The sequence below is a fragment of the Strix aluco genome, chromosome 3 (assembly GCF_031877795.1).
Source record: "Strix aluco isolate bStrAlu1 chromosome 3, bStrAlu1.hap1, whole genome shotgun sequence".
NCBI lineage: Eukaryota > Metazoa > Chordata > Aves > Strigiformes > Strigidae > Strix > Strix aluco.
Genome location: NC_133933.1, coordinates 77,116,315 through 77,139,634, shown reverse-complemented (window position 1 = coordinate 77,139,634; position 23,320 = coordinate 77,116,315). Strand labels below are relative to the sequence as shown.

Below are 23,320 nucleotides of genomic sequence, written 5' to 3'. Positions count from 1 at the left end.
CTTTAGCCCAAATGTTTGGTCCCAAATATTTCCAGATTAGCATGAACCATGGTATTTTTAATAGCATGTGTGCAAGAAGCAGTTGTAACCTTAACCAGATATAATAGCTGCTGAAATCTTACCTAGACAATTTGCAATCCAGGCTCAGTGAAAGAGAAAATTAGTACCTTCTCCTGTATAGAAGCTCCACTATATTCTTCTACACAGTGATAGGGTGAAGGGATAGGGGAGATTAAGATTTGATTCCTGCAGTCAATATTCTGGTGGTGTGTGCACCATCGTTGAAGGTGTAAAACAAGAAGAGTAAAAGAAGGGGATTAAAAGAATGAGAGAAAACCATAGCTGTTGCTTTCTAGCTAATAAAATTGTTTAAGTATTTATACAGTCAGGTGTTTAAGTGTAATTAATGTTCAGCCAAATATCTGTCTGTATTTCTACATCCTGCAATGGGGATTGACATTTGTGAACTTTTCACAGATCTAATCACATGTTTGGAACGAGCAAACCACTACACAAAGGCTGAATACAGGTAAAGAGGGTTTGCAGCTCTCTACGCTCTGGCTTGCTTTGCTGTATCTGTCATCTGGTCCAATTGTTAGAAAATGTCATATAAGCAGGTACAGTCTTGGTTTTCTGGAGAATTGATGGGGTTTTTTTGAGCTCTGATGCTGTAATAGTCCAAGGCCTGGTTGTGAGGAGCAGCAGTGCAGAATGGAAGCCTGGGACGCAGAAAAATGAGGGAATGGAGTTACAGAGCTCTCAGCAGTTCTCATTAGGTCATACATATACATAGCATTCGTAAAAAGAGTTTCCACTTTGAAATTCAAGTAGCCTCAAATTCCAGTGCTTCTGAGAGCAGATCACGTCCTAGCTGATACAGGATTATCTGAGGACAAGCTATAATATCTTGGTTCCTTGAACTTTGTGATAGGATTTGAAATGGTAATAAACTGTGCTCTTCTGGCTGCTGTCTGGATGTGCCTATAGGCTTCTTATCTGAGCTGTGCTGAAAACTCGTGTGGTAGCATTTCTAGAACAAGAGAATTAAACAGACATGCCCTTGCAAAACTGCTTTTCTGGTTCTTTGTGTGCTGCTGTGTACAGTCCACTCAGGAACTCAAGGGCCCATTTATTTACCTCCTAGACTCACTAACAGACCGTCAGCCAGAACTTACTTCTAAAATATTTATTGGTTTGAGAGCATTTCTTTTGTATGAGTTTGTTTCTGTGTATTGTCACTACAGTTCATATTTTAAACAAGTCTCTCTTCTCACTACAGCAGATACTGTCCTGCTGGCTGCAGAGACATAGCAGGTGACATTTCTGGGAATATTGGAGAAGGATACAGAGATGTAAGTACACAGGACAATGAGGGGAAATTTATAAAGACAGAAGAGAGAAGCATAGCACAACTTGGTTTCAACTTTTGCTATTTGACTTTTGTCAGTAATTCTTTCCAGCTGTGTTAAATATACCTTTTATTATCAGTATATGAGTATGTTATCAGTGTATAAGCACACAGAGACACTTTTCAAACAGATCAATCAATTGTGTGAGAATAAATTCCACTGATTGTCAAATACACTTACTGACTTGTAACTTCTGGCTTTCTTAGAAAAACCCTGCATAGGGTTTGTCCCTCTTGAGGCAGTGCTCATTGATGTACTAAATATTCCTGTGACTTCAGCTTTTACTTGTTTGGAGTCCATGGGCGTTTCTTTTCTAAAGTTATCTCTTGTAGGAAAAAAATACATTTTGTTAACATACAGGTTTTGTTTAATATTACGCCTGCAGTATCCCAGCAATCTGCTCTGAGATGAGATAAACATTATACACTGCCTAATCACATCCTACCAATAACTATGAACCTCTTAGGTTGGTGTAACAGCTTGTTCTTTAAAGTGAAGAAGCTGCCTGAGTGGTTGCATTTATCCACAGTTCATATTGCACAGTGCACTGCTCTCTCTGTGCCCCTCACCCAGGACTCTCCTCCCGTCATGCCTGTGAAATCTTTACACCTTTCACGGTGGAGTAAGTTTAATCATACCCCTGAAGTAAAATCCCACCCTATCAGCAGCTGCTGAGTTTCCAAAAAGTCAGTGTTCATGTTTAACCTGTTCATCCAGTTATTCGAGCATGCTACTCCAGCCTGGAAAGTGGCAGAGCTGAAGAAACAAAGAAATGCCACATTACATTCTCATTAGCTGGAGTTATTCCTGCCCTTCGTTCGGGTGATTAGGGAAGAAAAGCTGCACATGGCATGACCTCATGCAGATCTTATCTGTGCTGAGGAATTTTTGAAAGAAATTTTCCTCCACCGTTAAGGGGGATTCAGCTTTTCTGATGGGAAGAACCTGCAGGGCTCCCCTGGAGACCTGCTGCCTTTGTGTCCCCACCCCTCCCAGCCCTCCCTGGAGGGGACAGCCAGGCACCCCAGCTTATCAAGTAGTGTAGCCCAAGCTGGACCTGTGTGAATGAGACCAGTCTCTGCCAGCAGCCCCTGGGATTGTCTCCTTTGCACATTTCCAGTGGCCCTTCTCTGCTCTGCCCTAGCCCAGTGGTACGTTGTTACCACCTAGTTGGCACACAAGTTGTCCTGCCTGTATTTTTCAGCGTTATCCACCTGAGATACTGGCAAATGGGCTATGCTTAAAACCCAGCAGCAACTAGTCAACACATAGCCCAATCTCCTCATGCATGCCATGACTCAAATCCTACAGTGCCATAATAGATAGGTCTGCCTTCAGGCAAGTCCATCAAGTAATTATCCTTTTCTTTTTGCAAAGAAGAGTTGCCTTGCCTTTGACTTTGTTTTCCCCAGGAGTGACACAATACTTATTAGGTTAAAGTCTTACAGCACCTTCTCAGAAGCAGATTATTTGCTTCTTCAATTGAAAAAAAAAAAAAAAAGGTGACTTTTGGAATCTTTTTTTCAAAGATTACTGTTCTTTCTCCTTCCCTGCCTCTTATTCCTCTTGAGCCTTTGCTGGATTTTATGAGCTGTAACACCTGTACACTAGTGACTTGGAAGTGAAAGCATTAGCAGTTTGTCAGATTGATCCTCTGAGCTTTGGCTTCTGCCGGCTTCTGCCTTTCAGACCTCACTGCTGTGCAAGTCCGCGATACATGCAGGCATCATCGCAGACGAGCTGGGCGGTCAGATCAGCGTCACCCAACAGAAGGGCATCAGCCGCTATGAAGGCGTCGTCGCCAACGGGGTCCCCTCACACGAGTGAGTACCGCTGGCCTGGCCGGGCTGGCTCAGGTCAGCAGAAGATTTTCTGGGGAGGAAAAGATGTTAGGTGTGGGTCTAGGGGCTTTTGGGCTTTATTTCAATGGCTTTATTAAAATGGTGTTGGCATTGGAAATATGAAAATGTTCCAAGTTTTTAGTGGCTCTATACCGTATAGGGTGGTATTTTTTTTTTCCTGTTCCTTCTGAAACATATTTGCAAATTACTTTGTGAGCAGATAAATGAAAGTACAATGTTCTGCAACACACACCTTTAATCGATGTGCTAATAAATCATGATAAATTCATGTTAAAGTTTAAAAAAAGCTAGGAAGAATGAATAAATAAAAAGTGGCATTGAGCCATAGGGGATTTAATGAACAACTTCTTAAACATTGTGCTTTTGACATGTTCAGAGTTTTTCCCTTTTAGACTATTTATAGCAAGGGTGTTATATTTACCACTTATCTTCTGACTTTTAATTGTACTGTTGTTGAAGTAGAAATAAATCCTCTAATCTCTATCCAGCACAGTAAGCCCTTCCAGCAACTGCCTCTGTCATTCCTGTTGGTTTATATTTTTTAATTTTTAAATGTTACCTGGAATTTACATGAAGCCTTTTTTTTTGTAGGAAGGGAAATCTCAGTCCCATAGCCTATGAGAGCTAAGGGAATATGTCCTTTTTATACTTTTTTCCTGTTTTCCTCATGATTCCTCCACACCCTCCTGACAATTTTACAATCATGGTTTCATTCATTAAAAAAAAAAAAGCATTCATTTGGTCTGTTGCTGTGCTTAAACTTCAGCACAGATTGAAATGCTTTATATATAGTTGCACTGGAGTATACAAAGCTGGGTAGCATGTAGACCACTAGCCAAAAGCCTGTAAAGCCTAAGTATTTTCTATTTTTCTTGCAAGTTAATTGCCAAAGAAAATTAATATAAACTTGTCTCAAGCAAAGCAGGACGGTGAGCTCGGCTGAGGCACCAAGTCCCTCCATAAAACAAATAATACAAATTCTTTCCATCGCACATGCCAGCTTAGTGAAACCCTAAATTAAATATTTTGTACCTTATCTAAAGATGTTACAGAACCGTTTTCATACATTCATATGTTCATGATCCTTGAGAATTCCAGAAAGAGTAACTCAGACAGTAGCGCATAAAATGGTCTAATGAAAGGCAGCTGGGATTCCCATTTGTATTTTTCTCACAGTACAAGAGCTAGTGAGCAATGAATGAAGCAACAAATAAGATAGTAAATGTACACGTGCTGGGGGAGAACATGTTTGCATAATTAACCCATCACCTTAACTGCCAAGCATCCTTTTAATGTTGCTTTTCACAAAATACCCTATACATTTCACATGAGTAATAGAAGTACCCACAGAGATGCAAAACTTGTCTCTACTACATCAAGTGGGAAAACTACCATTTACTTGAAGGAGAGCTGAACCGTGCGCTTCCAGGCTGAAGCCAGCCTCCAGAGCTTGGGTTTAGCTCCTTTAATGTGAGGCCCGTGGGAGAGCACCCAAACAAGAGTGCAGCCCCCTTAGCTCCCCTGTGTACCAGGGCAGACAGAGGCACTCAAGCATGAGGCACATCTGGAAGGGACTGAATTTCCCTGAGGAGACAACCATCACTTTCTACAGATTAAACAGGAAGCCATAGGTAAATGGGCTCATACTGGGTTGGATGCCTGCAAACTAGATGGCACAGATTTTGAGAAAAATGGGAGTGTTAGCACAGCGCTTCCCAGGCTGCTTCTGCTGCTTCAGGCAGCTCGGACAGTCCTGGAAGCCGATGAACTGCTGATGTGAGCCCATTATCCCAGGAGAGGGAAATTGGAGGATGCAGGGAAATCCTTTTATTTCAAAACATGAAAAAGCATTCCTAGAAACAGTGGGCCTGTTTACTAAGAAAATAAACCAATGCATTTCATGCTTTAAAAAGGCTTTTATAAGAGGTATTTCCAAAGCTGCATGGTTTCCCTGTCCTCAGGGTACCTACACGCTGCAAGAAATTCCTGCGGAGCAGCCAGTGCTGGCGAGAAAAAATTGGTGCTTGGACAGCAGCGCTTTAAGAGCTTTTTAGACACCCTTAAGTAAAAGCATACTCAAGTTTTTAAAATCTCATTTATAGTGGATTTCAGTAGTAAAGATTTAAATTATTTAGTGACTTGAGCCGAAATTGACCTCATCAAAAGCTGCTGCTGGAGTGCATCGAGCTGTTAAATATCTGTGTTTTAATGTGATGGTGGAATTACGGCTCACTCGCTCACCAGCCCGCAAGAGCTGACCTTGGCCTCCCTGACGCCATTTTTCAGTGCATTTGTTATGCTCCAGCATCTGTGAGGTTTTCAGTTCTCAAGAACCATGCATGGACCTGCACCCGCAAATGCTATAATGAAGATCAAGTGGCTGGATTTATTGGGCAGTTCTGATATCCCAGTACAAATATATGGGGGTTTAACTTTGTAATGTGACCTGGCCTATGACTGTACATCTGCACATGTGAAATTTGTCTTTGAAAATGCAAGAGACCGCATGCTCGTGAATTGTGAAAGATGAGATTCAGGGTCAACCTGCACTGCTTATAAAAAGCTTGCTTGAGACGGACTCTGGGAAGAAAAAAAAAAGTATTTGATGCTAACAGAAATTTACTAGGGGAAGCAGCATCCTTTTTTTGCAGACCTACCAGCACAGGTCTCCTGTACAGTCCTGCCACTAGTACTGTTGGCTAGGCAGGATCCTGAAGGTTGTCAGGAAAATGAGGAGCATGGGGCGATACCATCCCTTAAAGGACAAAGTGAAATGTGTGTGACAAATGCCACCTGTCACATTAGGAAACTGATGAATTACCACTTACTGAATGAGTTTGTCCTCTTCAGTGACTTGCAGAAATGTTTCAGCTTGATTTCCTAGCTTTACAGACCTTAGAAATGCTAACCTACTCCCTTTCTGTGCTAAAATTGTAGCCCTCTATTTGAAAGGGATCTGGGTGACTTATTCATTACAAAGTGTTATCTCATAAATAAGTATTCGAGGAGTGCTCTGATTTCTGGTTTGGGTAGGTTTTACTGATCACCATGGGGTATTATTTTCTTCTTTTCTCTTGAAATGGGTTGCTTTGTGTTCACTAAGAAAGCAAAAATTGTTTTGGTGGTAATGTTGAACTGGTTTGAAGTGAGCAGAGCACATCTGATCGCCCTTGAGGATTGCCTGGGGGGAAGATGTGGGAGGGAGGGCGGGCTTGAGTTTCTCCTGACTACTCTACCGCCTACATGCCCAAATAAATCAGCTCCCTCCCAGTGCTCTCCGTCATCTCTGAAGGGCTTCATTTGCCTGTAGTCATTAGTTTTCCCTCAGTGGCAAAAAGAAGCAGTGTTTTTATTGACCTTGACATGGGACCACTTTCCTATCCCCCATTTGCAGTGCTCTCAAAACATACAGCCTTGCACACCGCTGTTAGCCCACAAACAGTACCTCGGGGGAAATTTTCCTGGCCAACAACAAAGAGCAGCCTGAAAGGGAGCTGTCTCGATGCTTAAGTGCAGAAGATGTTTTACTGCTCAGTCATGCTGGCCAAGGCTTTCCAAAAGGGGCAAGTGATGCGTGCAGCTAATCGAAGTGACATTGAAGGGGTCAGATTTTCAAGAAATCTAAACTAATTTCACATTAAAACTGGGACTTTTCTTTTTATTAGGCAGCCAGTCAGAGTCATCACTTCTGGAATGAAACCTTGGGGGCATTTCACTGGGAATCAAAGTGGCTCCATGGGAGGCCAAGGAAAGCTCAGCTTTCCCTTGTACTGGTGATTTTATCTTGTCTTGCATCGTGCAGGGTTGTATGGAGTGGCCCAAGAAATGGCTTTTCTCCTGAAGCAAAGCAGTCCGTATCAGAAGGAGGAAGAAAAAAGGAGCTGTAGATGTGGTCCTGTTAATGGAACAAAAAGAGCCATTCCTGATGGGAGCTGTTGGTCATGATTATAACAGAACTGGTTCCCACGCAGATTAAAACAAGGAGTAGTTTTCATTCAGTCTGGCTATGATACACCTGTAGCCCAAGTAGGAACGGCCAGACCTGGGATGATTTAGTCACCATCAAGCGTACCTCTTTCATGATGCTTAAAAATGGATTTTCTTCAAACTAGATGCGGACTTAGACTACTAGGAAGTCATTGGTTTCAGTTAAGTTGCTCTAATTTAAGCTACAGTAGGTGAGAAGACACCTGGGCCCTGTGCTGGAGCTGTGTACCACTGGTAGCTCCGGGCCCTGTTAGCTTTCTCAATCCTGGCTCTTTTGAATGCTCTTTTGTTGCTGATTTGAGGAGCAGAAGGGAAAAGCTTTCCCACAGTGGTACAGGGGCTGTGCAGATGAGAAAAGCAGAAGTGTGCAGCAAGAGTAACAGGCTGATGGGATGGAGAGTCCCTTTAAAGCATAACAAATGCTCAGAACCATTAAAAAACTGATGTGAATTCAGCCACGGGGAGAGATGGCACAAGAGTGCTCTTACTGGGGTTAGTAACCAGCCAGCAAAGTAAGCAGCTATCTGGTCAGAGATATTTTGCTAGATAAACCATGATTCTGAAACTGTACCTTGGCATTCCTGTGACCACATCTTGAAAGGCTGAATTACCTTTTTCTTTTCTTACAGTGGTTCGCTGTCAGATAAGCGGTTTATATTTACTTCAAATGGTAAGAATAATGGCTTTATTTTTAGCTATTCAATTTTTACCTTTTTATTTAAGCATTTTCTGTAAAAGTTTTGAAAAGTAATCAGGAGAATGTCAGGCTGTGTCTAGGAAGGATGTTTTAGGACAGCAATTTTTTTAAATTGGCAAGTGAATAAAAAAATTGAAAGGATGTGAATTGAGCTAGAAAAAACCACAATAGGAATAGGTCATACTCACATAGACAAGAAAAAGAAATAGTATTCTGCTGTTACATTTCTGGTGCCAGCATATGAAAAATGGCCATCAGATAATCCCATTTTTATGTACTTTAGGAGGCAGAAAATGAAAGCAGTTTTTCTACAGACATTTATAAATTCCATCTTCATTATACAAGAAGAGAACAAAAACATAGGAGGAATGAAAATATATTTACATTGCACTGATAGAGAACAAGTTTTTGTTTATGACTTTCCAAGATGCAAAAGCGTCTTTAATCTGTCAAACTGTTCATTTGCATAAAACATAGCAAAGATGGGGGAAAAGTTCACACTCGTTCATTTGAATTATATTTCAGTCATCTGAGATAAAATCATTTACTATTCCACTGAAAACTGTAGAGCATGTATAGGCCTTTGAAACTGCCAGGGAATTATTTTTAACTTCATTGAAACCTTATTCCACTGGCCCGTTTTCTCTGAAGAACCTTGATGTGCAAAAATTTTGCGGGTTCTTTGGTGGAGTTTGTAATACTTACCTGCAGCTATTATCTTCATGATAGCAGCTCCTGGCAGCAGTATCAAGGAGCTTCTCTAATGAGTAACTTTCCTAGCCTTAATTGCAGGTGAGAATCATGAAATATTTACAGTAGAGTGTTCCTTTCAGTACAGTGCCTTCATCTGAGAAATGTTTTGTACAGCAAAATTAGTTAATGCCAATCTTGAAACATAAATATTATGTTTCAGAAGGAAAATTTAAAAATATATGAAGTCTTCACAGGAATGAGACAAAACTGCAGAGATTAAAAAACAAAATGGCAAAAATAGCAGATGTAGTCAGAAGGTGTCATGTATGTAGGAGTTAAATTGGTAAAGGAGAGGGACCGCAGCAGTCTGGTACTGGATCATCCACTACAAATTGACTGGCAAACACTACAGCTAATGGATAGCATCAGCCTAGCACTAGATTAGGCAACATCTGACTTTGCTGTTGTGGGTGGTCTTCATATGTTGCTAGCCTAATGTAAAAATATACTGTGAAAACACAAAATAACTCCTTCTGCCTGTCTGTGTGGGGACTCCTAGGCTGCAATAAATCTCTCAGTCTGGAAGAGGGATTCCTCTCCAAGAGCCAGGTTACTGCATCTTCTTACTGGGAGGAGACCAACGAATTTGGGCAACTATTCCAGTGGTCTCCTGACAAGGCTTGGCTTCAAGTCCCAGGATTGTCTTGGGCCTCTAACCACAGCAGCAATCGTGAATGGCTGGAAATAGACCTGGGAGAGAAGAAGAGAATAACAGGTATGTCACTGTCTGGGGTTTCATATGGAGAAGCAACTGAATGCAGCTGAAGAGCTAATAATGCACTAATGCAGTGTTTTTTTCATTAAATGTAATGAAATGGTCTGCATTGAGGAATATTATTTTCATATTTAAGAAATCATGGCTATTTGTAAGATTGGTCTTCCTATAGGGATATAGGATTGGACTCAACTGTCATGCATGCCTGATCTGTAAACATGCTGTAGGCTCAGAACAAAATATTTACACAAGGACCAGTAGAGTCTGGATGAATGATAAATGATTGCTTAGGACCTATTAATGATGCAGTTCTGGAATCAGTAAGAAACATTAAAGTCATAGCCTTTGAAATAATGGCCCAGATGAAAGAGATTCCCATTTCCAACTCCTGGTTCACTTGTAGAAATGTAAATTACAGTTGCTGCTAAACATATAAAGACTGCTGATACGGAACGTAACATCAAAAAGCAATTACCATTTTTGGAATCATTAATTTGAGCTCTGTTAAAAATTTCACCGCTCTAAATTCACAATTTAGAACTGATTTCTGTTCTTCACTCAACTTTTAAAGTCAGTAACCACCCCTGAATTCCAAAGAGTTTGAAGGCAAAGTTCTATGAATCATTTTGACTTCTGTGTTTGCATTTAAAAATATTCCTTTAAAAAAGACACCTAACAAATGAAAATGTATTTTTCATTTTTTTAAAAGGGATTAAGACCACTGGTTCTGGATCTACTATGCTGAATTTCAACTTTTACGTAAAGACATTTACAATGAACTACAAAAATAACAACTCAAAATGGAGAACTTACAAAGGGATACTGAGCAATGAAGAAAAGGTAAGGGAAAGTGGGAGGGGTAGGAAAGCACAGAGCAATAATGTGTACGCTGCCTTGACACTGAAGGGCAGGTTTTCACTGTCAAGAAAGATTAGGAGCTTCAGACTTGTATAGACTTGGGTTGTCTTCACCAGTGTAATTTATGGCCATAGAGTAGAGAGCGAGCTTGTTGAAACAAGGAAGTTATCTAAGGCTTGCTGAAGTTGTGAGACACACACAGGAAGGCATGTGTATGTGTGTATCCTTCTTTTAAAAAAATAAAGCTGTGCCACAGACTCATTGGGAAAGTCTTCAGCTCAGCTCAGCACTTGTCCTTGCTAGTGTAATGGTTTAGCCCCTGCCGGGGTCTGAGACCACGAGGCCGCTGCCCCTCCCCCACAAAGGGAGTGAAATACAAAGCCCCGATCTGAGATAAGGACAGGTTTAATACGGCAGTGCAACAGCAACACAACAAACAACAACAATAACAATAAGAATAATAGTAATAACAATGAACAGGGCAAAATATCTACCAAATACAGCAGTGAGAGAAAACCCGGCAGCGCGAACCCCACGCGATCACCGATTCTTCCCGGGCTCTGGTGCCTGGACTTGACGTCAGCATGGCATATGAATAACCCGGCTAGAGCTTCCTCCCCCACTGCTGGGGAAACTTAACCCTATCCTGGTTAAACCAGGACAGCTAGGAATGCTGTACCAGCGCAGAAGCATTGGTTGGTACAGCACCAGCAAAGCTGAAGGTCAGCTTCAGATGAACTGGGATGGTCAACCCACCCCTCCAACAAGCAAAACAACCAACTCGGGTAAAAGTACAGTGTTGCTGATGGAGCTGCCCCTGCCGACCAAGCTTCTGCTCGGGCTGTGTTCAGGTCACCAGAGACTGCCCTGCTTCCCACCCCTCGCTGGTGGGACTCTTCTGACACAAGTCTCTGGGCACAACCTACGTCTATTAGGAGTTGATATAACTGAACGTAAAATAAATGCTCTTACACCAAAATACCTGTCCACACAACAGCTTTCACAGACTCTGGGTGACTTTAACAATGAACAGATGAAAGCACTGCAACTGGTTCCTGCAGATAAAGGATGTGCTGCACAGGTTTGTCTGATAACATTTCCCTCTGAAAACCGCATGTTTTCTTTCAAAAAAAAAACCCCAAACCAAAAGCCCCACTCCCTGCCCCCACAGCGTTCAAAGTCAGACTTTCACTCATCATTTCAGAGGGAACTCAGCTTGACTCAGGTCCTCGGGTCTACCTGGTCCTCAGTCCTGATTCCAGTTTTTAAAAGCTTGGTAAAGGTGTAGAGAGTTTTCCTACTAGCTCTGATTTTCTTAGCTTGTATGGCAAGGAGTTTCACTGCACAACATTAACTGGTTTAATATTTTTTAAATGTTAAACTGAGGGGGTGTCGGCCCAGAAAGTGACAAATCAACCTAGTAGTGGCTGTGAAGGCTAGCTGTTTAAAATCTGCAGGTTTCAGTTTTTCAAAATGACTTGTTATACACAAATTATCTTACGAAATTGTTATATATGATCTTAATCTCAGCTAAGGTGCATGACAAAACCCATCCCATCAGAACCCCATGTGGCCTGGCATTTTATCAAAGATATGTTGAGCTCACTTCCCTATCTCATCAGGCTTTTAAGTTTTCCTAGAGCATGCTGAAGCATCTCCAAGAACCAATTTTTGCAAGGACTACTGTTCTGCACATGGGCTGAGCTGATTCTGGGAAATGCTGTATAAGTGCAGGGAAAAGAAGACACAACTGCATAGTTAATAGTCACTCTTCAAGCCTTATACAGAAAACTGACCATTTTACTAAAATGTCTAGAAATATTTCACTTCAGTTTTTTCTTTTTACATTTTTATACCCTGTTGCCCAAGTAAGGGTGCTGCAGCGCTATTAAATCAAAAATGATAGCATTATACCAGCATACATTAACTAGAAATTACACAGAATTGAAAGAGAGTGATAATCTTTTTTCTCTGAGCTAACAGAAAAATGTGATCATCTGTCAGAAGTAAAGATTATTTCTTTCCAGAACTCTCAATTCCAAAAATCTTGTGGCTGCATTCCAGATTATCATTATATTAGTTTTAGGATAATGAAAATCTTTGAAGTTGCACGTCAGGAGCACTTTGAAGAAAGAGTCTTTTAAAACAGAGCAAACAACGTGCTTACGTTTTATTGCAGGTATTCCAAGGCAACTCCAACTCTGGTGACATAGTGCGCAATAACTTCATCCCTCCGATAGTGGCCCGTTATGTGCGAATTATCCCTCAAACTTGGAACCAAAGAATAGCATTGAAGCTTGAGCTGATGGGTTGTCGAATAATGCAAGGTATGGGGTAAGCAGTGCTCCCCAGGCACAGTGCCTCCAAAGCCCCCTGTGCCACCACAGTGTCACTGATGCCCCCTTCTCTTTTGCAGCTAATAGTTCATTTACGCATTCAATGTGGCAGAAACCAAGTCAGAGCACAGAAACCTCCCTTGGAAAAGAAGACAGGACTGTTACCGAGCCCATCCCGTCAGAAGAAACTAACCTGGGTAACACTACCTAGCACTGCATTTTCTCTAGGGTGCATCATTTCTTCAGCCCAGCCTGAGTGAACTTTAAACTTTCTCACAAATCAAAACTTTTATTTTCCCTTCAGACCTTATTGAAGGTTAAGGACAGATAGAAGAGAGAGGACCCTAGGTTCTTTTTGTCTTAAGGCACAGAAAGAGATTGAAAGCCTTAATCTTCCTTGATGTGTGAAACGTCAGACTTTGGTTTCCCTGTTATATTGGTTTATTTGCCATGCTTGGTAGCTGGCTCAAGGACTATACTGAGCACTCATCAGCATTTTTTGGATGAGCTCTTCCTCACTCTCTTCCTATATTTTATAATTTTTGTAATATGTGAGGCAGTGGTCTCACAAAAATGTTACCTTCTCTCTCTGTAACCATGACTCCTCCCAGAGCAGGTCCCCAGCTCTAAGCAGCATACAGTAGCGCACGACTGCATAATTAAACACTCTTCCATAATGCCTGTGTTCATGGGGGTTCAGACAACCTTAATTCACATACTTCTCCCTGAATTTGCAGTCTTCATCTTTTGATGTTGTATCTTAGATCTTAAAAAGCAAACAAACAAAATTTGTTGCTTATACTGATTGTTTGGTGGACCCATAGCCGGGCAGGAATTACCAGACCCACTACACCAAACACTGCTACCCATTAGATAGCTGATAGTTGTAGGAATGTCTCTGTAAAAGACCTGGTTGTTAGAAGTAATCACTGTAAGAAAAAAAAGCTCTTCTGAAACTGCATTGCTCTTGCCAAGAGCAAGCTCAGTTCATCTGTGCAGCAGTATGGGTAAATTGTATCCATGCTCACTGAAAATGAAATCTACTGAGATTTCATCTGCTAAATTGTAAATACCCTGTGGATACTTGTACTACCTCACTCTCACACCTGGTAAGAGTCTGTAGGAATAGCAAATGGCAGGCTCCTGACACAAGACCCACCCCACTGCTAATTTTCAAATCCCTGCTCTAAAGCATGTTGTGTTAGATTTTTAACAGGGGCTAAACAGGTTTTTCCCTAGCTCCACTCCTGGAAATCTTTGAACTATTTTGACTGAAATGTTTCAGCCAGTTCAGCATGAGCCAGCTACTCAGCATGTAAAATTACAGCCTTGTTTGGCACTTTTATAAGCAACTGAAAACAGAGTGTAAGTGGCTTTTTAAAAGTTACCTAGTGTGTAATAAGAAAGAACTGCTCTTTGTAAGGATGCATATAGATGTTAAGTCGAGTGTCAGCCTTGAGAAAGTATATTTAACTCTTTTGTCTCAATGCTGTTCCCCATAGGTACATGGCAACCAAGTATGGCTGAGGAATGGTCTTGCAGTTTTATAGTTTTACATTTTCATGCTCTCTTGCGTGAAGCGTTCCTGCAAGATTATCCGCCTTTTGCTGTATTCTGTGTAGTAAAAATTACCAGCTTCAGAGTAATTTCCCTTTTAAACTTTTATCCTTTTTCTTTTTTTTGTCATGCAGGCTTAAAGCTTACAGCTATAATTGTCCCTGTCCTCATCGTGCTGTGTCTGTTCCTGTTCTCTGGAATTTGTATCTGTGCAGCCCTACGCAAGTAAGATACTGGCTTTTGTTATAGGAGGCATGTGTGGCTACCTAGCTATCACGTCCAACTACACGCCCTCTTTCCAGAGCCTCTTTACCAGGGAGTTGGAAATTGATCCTGTTTGGAAGTCTTCCTTTTAAGCAGAACTCATGTCGTGTCTCTCTAAATTGTATTTCTTATTACACATCTTCCCTAGTCAGACAAAAACAAAGATAAAGCAGGTCAGAACTGCACACCCTGATTTACAGTCCAATGTAATTGGCAGTTCTCTTCAGCTTACATATACCCACAAATACTAAGGCATAAAGCAATCGAAGACAGAGTAGTTTCCACATGAAAGCCAAGTAAAAATTCAGTGAAGGGAGGATTTGAGCTATCTATCTGGATCATTTTTTGTTATTTCCCTCCTATTGTGTTTCTGCTTCTGAATCCCTTAAGTCAGAGCATTTAACGTAGTGGGCTGAAAGCAGAGCCCACCTGTAAGGAGTTGCACACATACACTGGTAAGCAGCTAAAACTAAGCCACTTCATTTCACAAGTCAGAGGACTGGAAGAAGCACTGCTAACTGTGATTCCTGCTAGATGTTCATTCACATGAACCTGCACTTGCATGTAGAGCTGGAAAATGCTTCTGTCAGCAGATAGGGATTTGGAAGTATAAGCAATGCTCTGGTGATGTTGCTTCATCACTAGCCGTACCCAGCTCTGCCCTGGATCCCCAGTAAACCTATAAACTAGCCAAAGAATTCAGAAGAACAGATCGAAAACATAACCTGGAGTGACACATACAGACATGGACACATCAAATCGACGAGTGCCAGACACAAGAAATTTGAACACTGGCACTCAAAACTTGCAATGGGATATCAAAACACTGGTTTGCATGCCTTGCATTCTAGTAAAGACCAGCTTCCAAGAACTCAAAGTGAAGCATCGTCCTCAGCTGCTAAACACAAAGGCTCTCTCTGCTGGAGCTAAGGCATAAAGTTAAAATGCTGTGAATGCAAATGTTTATAAATACTTTCCTCTCCTCGCAGGCGAGAAGCCAAAGGACTTTCTTATGGATTATCCAGTGCTCAGAAATCAGGTTAGTGGAGAATCGTGTACTTTGTCCTGTCCTGGCCATTGGGCCAGCGGGAAGGGGTTTATGCAACTAAGTATGAAATGTTTATGAAATAGCATCCCTGTTTCCTCATTCAAATTCACATCTCCATACAAGGGAAATGGCAAACTATAGTCCCACTTGTGTCATCCTAGCACAGTGCCCCAAGAAACAATATAATTTAGTTTCTATGACAGAAAGGCAATTAGCAAAAGATCTATTATACAGAGTGCATAAATTAGCATGTAAGACTGTTCCCAGGAGCCCTCCCTTTCCTTCCCTCCTCCAAAATACCTATTTTGCAGAAAATTGCTGCTTTCCTTTTCTTTTCCCTAGCAGAGGGGATTGCCTTTCTCTAAGAGAGCAAGGGCTAATAATTTTTTATGGGTTTAATATTTCCATCTCACTGCCCTCCCTGGTTGGAACTGTATTTATAAAGCCTAACAATACTGAATTGCACTTCATGTGTAAAACCTGAATAGGGGACTGGCTTGAGGACTCTGCTTTAGGAGATGCCTGCAAAACCTCAAAGTATATTCTTTGTCTTGCTCAGTAATGCCTTCTAGAGTGGGCTCTCCCATCAGCTTGGAAGTTAGGGTTTAGCTGTTGTTCCTGGCCAGCCAACTCTATAGAAGAATATCCTTCTGAATCTCAGCGTTCCATAAAAAAAGAAACCACTAAGCAATTCACATTTGTCTTGACAAGTGCCTTGCAATAGCTCAGCTCCAGAATTTCATCCCTCAGCAGTTGCTGACGTCAGTGAAAGGAATGTTGTTACCCACTGCAGCTCGCCCTCATTAGAAAATTAATTTGTACTTAACATCATATTTGCTAATATGATTTTTCGAGGTCACATCATAATCCTTTCTCACTTGGTAATGAGGACAAATCCCAAGAAACTGGAGAGAGCGTCTTATCCAGTCAGTTCATTTGTTGTGCGTATGCTTCACAAATCAAGCTCCTAAGCCCTTGTGAACCAGGCTTGGGACTTAGAAAGCTGGGAGCTGAACGCAACCCTCCACAGACCTCCTGTTGCAGGCTCCAGGCAAGTGCCTGACACTGTGGATTTTTTCTTTTCTGTCTCCCAAGGATGTTGTGAGAACAAATTAACTGATGAGTGCAGGTGCTCAGATATCAAAGAAGCCATGCTAGTCTACTGAAAAAAGAAATTTTAAGCATACTTTTTGCCACATAAGCAATGGCAAAACATGTAGCTGATTTAAAGCTGGTATTTTACTGATGTACTCTGTTAAGGCATCAGTGCAGGCACCTACAGAGTTTGAGTCCTTCTTGCCAAGAAAATCCTCTATAAAGTTTTGTTTTCACTTGGAAATCCCGGTTGATGATTCACTTTTTCCCTTTCACCCTCCAAATTTAGGGGACTTTTTTTTACAAACAGCCCATTTTAGTCTTGCTCTTTAACTACTTTAATATATTTACAGCAATGAGTACACCAAAAATTAAACTTTCTGACAAGTCTCCTGATTGTAAGCATTTAACTTGCTGATAAGCCTTCTATTTTTATTTCTTTATCATAGGTTGTTGGAAGCAAATCAAGCAGCCCTTCACCAGACATCAGTCAACTGAATTTACCATCAGCTATAATAATGAGAAGGAGACACCACAAAAACTAGATCTGGTCACCAGTGACATGGCAGGTAACAATTGCTCCCCCTGCGATGCATTCATTTTGCTCTGCCTGCAGAGCAGGTAACAGGGAGAGGGACAGGCCAGCTCTCATGCAAGTGGAGGCCCAGGAACAGATTTATCTATGTTCATCCCAGATGTATAGTGAAGCAGCTAAATATGTTAGGAGGAAAAAGATCACTATTTTGGAAATTTTTTCTTGCAGTTGTTGGGAAAGATTTCTTGATTCTGAAATAGTTACAGCTTAAGATAACCGTGGAAGGCACTCAGGCATGGATAGAGTGCAAGAATGTGCCTAGGATAGGATAGTTTGCCTTTGCTGTCTAATTTTTGTGTTTTGATTTAAACACAAATGTCTCTGGAAATGGAACAAAATATAATGCCCTTTGCTGCTGAGCAAATAGAGTAATTACTTAGTTGGTTCATGTTGCGATTTCATGCCCAGCTGGAAGTTGTGCTGAGATCCCTGTGCAGCTTTCCTGGTGCCTGAACTATTTTGAAGACAAGGCCCGCTGAAGTCAGAGCAGGTAGGGGAGAGAGAAGATAAAAATCAACTGCTACCTTACAGGTCACTGTTTGGATAGAGCAAATCTCTGCATCAGTACTATTTACATCCCAAAGGGATGACTTTTTAATTCATTCTCCCTGCCTAGTTTAGTCTCTGTGGAAAGACTAGTAAGACCAGCCATTTCATGGGATCGGTGATCAGCAATCTTCCAGAAAGATTAATTTGCTGTTTCCAGCCTCCAGACCTTAGAAATTCCTTAGAATTTCTCCAATGCATTTGGCAGAGAAATGCATTTAAAAAACAAATGGATGGTTACTGTAATTCCATATGGTGCTACCCTGGATATCTTTCAAAGGTGGTTTAAATCCTTTACAGAAACTTTCAATATACATATGCAGAGACCGATAAAGCAGTTTTATTTCATGAAGGAAAGGGAGTGAATAAAGGTTGGTCACAAATCATGGTTATCTGGCTCCCCTGGCCATGGCTGGGGAGCCTCTGCTCTCTCCATCCTCCCCTCCTGCCACGTTTGTGGGAAGTCTTAACTCTCAGCCTGGCCAGGCAGCTCCCCAGCCGCAGCATTTCACCTACAGTCTCCTTAAAAATAAGAACCATGACATAAAAATGCGAACACAGCCCAGAAATGTGACGTTTAGTAATTTAATCACAGAGAGCATGCAACTTGCATATAGGTTAACATGCTACATGGAATTCCCTCCCTTTGAATCGCCGGCTGCCTGCCGGTTCCCAAAGGCAGCTGGGAGTAAGTCGAGATGCTTCGTCCTGAGCAAGGGAGATTGCTGAGGATGGCAGCAGCAATGCTGGGGAGAGCTGCACCGCTTACTTAGTGAAATATCATAACACCTTCACCCTACATGCTGAAGTTTGGGACATAGCCAGGAACTGCCAAAAAGATTCACAGGACATATGGGATCGAATTCGACGCTCATGTCAGATGAACCACGATGCCAGAACAGAAACTGAGCTAACTTCTTCACGCCTGCGTCAAAACATGATACTTTAGCAGTGTCATTTACTAGAGCTGTTCAGGCCACCGTATGTATCTGTAAGAGATTGTCACTAGCACCAAAGCGAGAAAGTTAGAACGTTGAATTTTCTCATAATAGTTTTACTGGATTTCTTGAAAACCCTTTTAGTCCAGATCTCCTTCTTAGACGGCAGCCTGGCATCTGCCTCAACTAGAGGTGCAAACACACGCTTCTTAAGGCCGCATTTCCTCCATCTTGCTTCTTGCTCCTGCTTGGGCTGTTTGCCCATCCCCAGCTCTAGCCCTGCCGTTCCCCTTGACCGGGGTGACCGCTCAGTTCCTCCAGCAGCACTGGTCCCGCTTCTCCTCCCCCGACTCGTCCCCCCTCATGCGCCCGCAGCAGTGCTGAGCTGGCTTAGCGCGTTTCACACTTCCCTTGACTCTCTTGGCTGCCGTTCCGCCTAACTTCATCCTTCTTGTCAGTAAGCTACTGCAAGATGCCTTTTAAATAAAGGCAGCACTTGGTCAGGCTTGTTAAGAATCCTCTGGGCATTTTAATTATTCCAAAAGTGGAACACTTGTTCTGGAGAACTTCTTGCTTGTGGATCTTCATGCAATGTCTTTTGTCCAGTTTGTTGCTAATATTTTGTTGACTTCTCTCTTTTTTTAGGGTTTTGAGCATACTCCAGAAATTATGTTAGTTTATTTGGGTAGGTAGGTGGGGAAAGGGAGGGGGGGAGTAGCAAAAGGGGTGGCAGATTGGAGTTCCTCCATGGAAGAGCTTCTGCCATGTTCTGCAACACTTGCTCACTGAAGGTTACCGGACCAGTGCTGGGGAAAGGTTTCTTTGTATCCCTGATAACTACGTGTTTGATACAATAACTGAGTAATTTTTCAACATAAAATACCTACGTATACATAAGTATTATATACATAAAATAACCAATCTATGCCTTATTGAGCAGTTCATGCTTCCTTTTAGATTATCAGCAGCCTCTCATGATCGGGACTGGGACAGTAACACGGAAGGGATCTACTTTTCGACCCATGGACACCAAAGACGAGGGAAGAAGGGGGAGTTCAGAGTTTGAAAATCACTATCACTGTCCACACAGAGCTAACCGGCATGAATATGCTCTGCCGCTGACCAGCCAAGAGCCCGAATACGCCACCCCCATAATAGAGCGGCACACAACAAGAGAAAATAATTTCCCCTCTGAAAACGGCTACAACGTACCTGTCGTCTCATCTCAGAAACACTCCCTTTCTGCTGGCAGCTTCTCCAGTTCATGCAAGACCGATACCAGGAATGGAGACTATCAGACACCCCAGAGTGTCATAAACTACGACAAACCCAAAGTTAATGGTGTTCTGACCTCCGTGAGCTACAGCACGGACTACCAGAAACCTCAGCCCAATGCCCTTGGGAGCGAGGGTTACTCAACGCCCAGAGACTGCCTAAAACCAATAAGCCAGACAGCAATGACAGCTCTCTTGTGATCTGTCGAGCAGGAGAGACACGGTGTGCAGGAACGTTGCTGCACAGCTTTCTGAAGCGAAAACAGAGTTTGGAGGGACTCTGCTGCGGGAGGCAGAAGGCAAACAAGCCCTGTGTACATAATATTGCAGTCTTGCTGGGTTCTGACATCTGAAGAAAGCATATGCTGTTTATCACTGTTTATAGCAAGAGAGATGTTATCAGTGAAGACTGTACATCTTATTTTCTGTAACTGATCTCAGTGCTCCATTTGCAATGTGTGCAATTTGTACATAGCTTTTATTTAAGGAGAATTTCTTAAGTTTCCTTTTCACCTGGGGGATTGAAAGGATTGCAGAAAAGACTATTTAAGAAAAACAGGCCTCCTCCGTCTTTATTTTACCTGCTGTTGTACTGGCAGCTGTAAATGGTGTATCTTACGGTTGTGGTGGTTCATCTCCTTTCCTGTGATAACTGAAGATAGGGCATCACTGTAGATGATAGAAGAAGTAAAACTACTTGAAGCATAATGTGCACAAGAGAAGGCAGCTGAGCATTTAAATACTGTGCTCAAACCCACTTTCCTGGCTGCTTTTTTAGCAGCAATTCTTATATGCTTGAATTTGATCTAGCGTATGAGCTGAGCCTGTCTAACTTGCTATTCACGTTAGAAACAGGTAGAAAGGCTGAAACATTTTGGGTTCAAGCCATGGTGATCACTCTGCAATAGAAAAAAAAAAAAAACCAACATACCCAACACCTGTCAATCTGGTTTTTTGGTTTTGTTTTGGTTTGTTTTTTTTTTCAGGAAGTGTGTGTAGAACCAAAATGTGAGAATTAGCTGAGAATTAAATCCCATTCAGGCCCTAACTGATGCTTTTGCTGCTAAACTATAAGGAAATTTGTTCCTTGACACAAAGCAGCAACCTTCCTGAACTCTTCATTGCTCCACTAGGTATTTTTCTGTCTTACAGATTTAGGGGAGCATTTCTATTTGAAATATTTTGACTAAGTAAAACACAGTGTGTGTGTATGGCATACTGTTGCAGTTAAATTTGCAAGACAGTAGATCAGCACAGTTGCTTTCAAATAGTTTTTCTTTTGCAGCTAACGTTACCCTTAATTCTGTTTTTGGACAAACTTGAAAAAGCGTGGGGATGGGTGCAATGTATCGCACAGTAGCTGGCTCCTCTTCCAGCAGAGGCGTTGTTGAAGTGAAACAGCTTCTGGTAGCAACTGGGACCGTCCACTGCCCTTCTACCTGCAGTGCTTGGAGTGTCATTTTGAATCTGAAAGCTTGTCCTAAAACGTCAAGAAGCAATATACTTCTGGGAAGGAAGAATGGTGCTATATTTAAAGCACAAGGTTGGGAAACAAGACCAGTAAAACCTGAGCTCTGGGAAAGTCGCTGTCTGAAGGTCCTCCGTTTCCCTGTGTGTAAACTGGGGATAATTTGCAAAGGATGCAACAAAGATTTGTGGTCTGTTCGTAAAGTGCTTTCAGATCCTTGGGTAGAAAGTGCTGTCAGAGTACAGACTAGTTGCAGTGATACTACTCACAAATATTGCTAACTCCAGCCACGTCCAACCTTAAGGCAAGCTCATAATGGGTTCTTTGCATACACTTGTTTTGTGGCCTCAAGTGGTGCCATTCCCTCACGCTGCCGCACCGTGCATGCGATTCCTGTGCAAAGAAGCAAGAGTCAAGGTAACCTCATAGCCTTCCTGTGTTTGCTGTCAATACTGTTTCTGTGAAATGTCTAAAACACCTCAGGTCCTGAAGTGAAACAGCAGCAGCCTGTTTGTTAGACCGAGCTGGGCGGTGTTGTTTACCTTCTGTTGTTTACATGTCTGTGTAAATAAAGAACACTGGTATTTGTAAATCAGTCACACAGGCCTGCTACTTAACTCGGTGACTTGATCATCACTGCACGCCCACTCTCACCACATATCCCACAGGGTGAGAAGGAAGTGTTCCTTACGCCCTGCAAAAGTGCCAGTTGCGCTGCTGCAATTCACAGTCCCAGTGACAGGCTAAAAAAAGTCTCTCAGTGCCCCATTTAGCTCAGCTTTTCTGTCCATAAGCTCTAGAGAAGAAGCACCCACGAACAAACGTCTGCACCCAACCCTGCTGCTGGATGCATGTAATTGAGGAAAGGATGAGGATGCCCCGCCCCCCCAGGAGCCTGAAACCAACACTCCACCCACACAGCTAATTAGCCTGACTTGTCACTTTACGAATAAGCAGGGTTCAGTAATCAGGGCTACTCCCCACCTAACGAGGCACTTAGATAATGCAGCACTGCAACGGGACGGGGCAGCACTGCTTCATAATAAACTTTTGGCATGCCTCCGCCACACGCTTTGCACATCTGCAAGCATACTACAAGTGTCAAAGGGTTCTTGGTAGCATGTGCCTATTTCTGCTGCTGCTCAAACCTGTCTTAACACAGCTGGTTTAGCCTAATGAAAAGTTGGGTCTCAATTTGCACCTTGCCTTCATCCCCACCCTCCTCAAAAAATCCCCCTGCAAAACTGCAAAAAGACAGCTTAAAATAAATCCCCAAACATCTTCATCCTCCCTGTGTCACAGTGGCTTGGTGCTGATGGGGATGGAGGCAGTGCAGCAGCTCTGTAGTCACTCACAGCTCCTGGTTGCTGCCGTGGTGCTTCATGGTACACATCTGAGGGACTGCTGAGGACAGTTAACATAAAAAGTCTTGGCCTTCTCCATCTCAGCCCAGGAAATAGGAAGTTTTTAGTGACCCTATCAGCAGATACGCAAGGGAACTTCCTACCTGTGTAGTCTATCCTGATGGTGGTGGAGATACTAAATCCTGGTGTAGGAAGGAAAGACAACTGCCTGAGTCTTCCCACTGGTAGTGGCTCATCCTCATGCTTCTCCCCTGAACGGCTTCTCACATACTCGTACATCAAACTCCATTTGTCTACATCAGCCTGTTCTCACCATCAAAACCAGTTGCAGGTATAACTCAGGCAGCCTTACCAAACATCACACATTTAAAAATCTTCCTTCCACAGAGAATGTTTGAGTATGCACCATTTTGAGACATCTACACACTTGGAAGGGCCGCATTAGCTCTGGGTCTCTCCAGTGTCTCTAGAGATTGTGTGAGAGCAGAGTCTGACCCTCTGGTCAATGGGAGACTTTCAGTAGTGTTTCCGTACCAAACTTCTTTCCTGAGAAG

General features: G+C 42.3%; 1 protein-coding gene across 3 annotated transcripts in view; it reads left to right on the top strand.

The window, feature by feature from the left end:
- Window positions 1-22,001, top strand: part of DCBLD1 (discoidin, CUB and LCCL domain containing 1) — a 48,813-nt gene extending 26,812 nt beyond the window's left edge. Inside the window, exons 4-15 of one of the 3 annotated variants that reach the window (XM_074819264.1) lie at window positions 478-529; window positions 1,283-1,352; window positions 3,099-3,232; window positions 7,888-7,928; window positions 9,208-9,423; window positions 10,133-10,263; window positions 12,461-12,608; window positions 12,698-12,814; window positions 14,309-14,399; window positions 15,428-15,477; window positions 17,031-17,150; window positions 19,618-22,001. In XM_074819264.1, the coding sequence (XP_074675365.1) occupies window positions 478-529; window positions 1,283-1,352; window positions 3,099-3,232; window positions 7,888-7,928; window positions 9,208-9,423; window positions 10,133-10,263; window positions 12,461-12,608; window positions 12,698-12,814; window positions 14,309-14,399; window positions 15,428-15,477; window positions 17,031-17,150; window positions 19,618-20,135 (1,688 nt within the window). In that variant the 3' untranslated portion in view covers window positions 20,136-22,001. Of the gene's footprint in view, window positions 1-477; window positions 530-1,279; window positions 1,353-3,098; window positions 3,233-7,887; window positions 7,929-9,207; window positions 9,424-10,132; window positions 10,264-12,460; window positions 12,609-12,697; window positions 12,815-14,308; window positions 14,400-15,427; window positions 15,478-17,030; window positions 17,151-19,617 lie in introns of all 3 variants that reach the window. The other 2 variants (XM_074819263.1, XM_074819265.1) reach the window with 2 other exon arrangements.
- Window positions 22,002-23,320: the final 1,319 nt, after the last annotated feature.